The 835-nt window shown below is 33.3% G+C and overlaps 1 protein-coding gene across 1 annotated transcript in view; it reads left to right on the plus strand.

The window, feature by feature from the left end:
* The window catches only part of LOC108367979 (uncharacterized), a 4,283-nt gene extending 3,978 nt beyond the window's left edge, over window positions 1-305 (plus strand). The window contains exon 3 of the mRNA XM_017622701.1: window positions 226-305. Within this exon, the coding sequence (XP_017478190.1) occupies window positions 226-305 (80 nt within the window). The remainder of the gene's footprint in view (window positions 1-225) is intronic.
* The last annotated feature ends 530 nt before the right edge of the window (window positions 306-835 follow it).

Below are 835 nucleotides of genomic sequence, written 5' to 3' on the forward strand. Positions count from 1 at the left end.
CGTTATAAAAATTTACAAGAAATGTGCCATTTAAATTGTGCGATGTATTATTGTAAGTAATATTACCAATAAAATTAGAACGAAATATTTTTGCTTCTCCGATTAATTCAACTATGGGTTTGCTTTCATATTGGTAGTCGCATAACGCTTTTTCTCCGCTAAGAATTTGTGAAATGCAATGGGTTTTATCTAATTTCTAAAGTTGATTTCTTTTGCATATTGTAGTGTCGTCTATTGCAATACATTTTCCAATAACACCATATTTGTCATTTTGGGATATGAAGATGTTGGTGAATTCTAAGTAGACTCTTTTATTATTTTTTACAGTTGATCGTATAAGGATGTTGTTAAATAGGGTATCTTCCGTTTTAGGTATTGAAATTACATATAAAAGAAGTGAATCTTTGATGATCATTGACGGTTCTGCGTATTTAAGGGCCTGAATCTCGTTTTTGAAAGGTAGTTTATTGGTTTGAGATAGTACATTAGCGATATCTTCTTTATTTAAAATTTGAGAGTGAATGATTCCTTGTTTTGCTAACTGCGCTGCCATGACGATTTTCGCAATTTCGTCTTTTACTATACCTAACTCATTATAAAGTGTTTGTGTGAATAACTCTTTGTTATCCTTTGCCTCTTCGTCTATTATTCTATTATCTAAAATCTTTGTATTCGTCCTAATGAGATATTGGTTAACAGTATATTGTCTGTCGCCGTTTTCAGTCAGTTCGTCTGTTTTTGAGAGGATTTGATCCCAGTCGGTTGCGTCGGGGTTCCCTGCCAACCATTTCCATGCGGATCCTACCCAGTTTATTGATCTTTTTTGTATGGTTGC

The sequence above is a fragment of the Rhagoletis zephyria genome, unplaced genomic scaffold (genome assembly GCF_001687245.7).
Source record: "Rhagoletis zephyria isolate East Lansing unplaced genomic scaffold, Rhagoletis_zephyria_1.1 Rzeph_scaffold_02900, whole genome shotgun sequence".
Classification (NCBI taxonomy): domain Eukaryota; kingdom Metazoa; phylum Arthropoda; class Insecta; order Diptera; family Tephritidae; genus Rhagoletis; species Rhagoletis zephyria.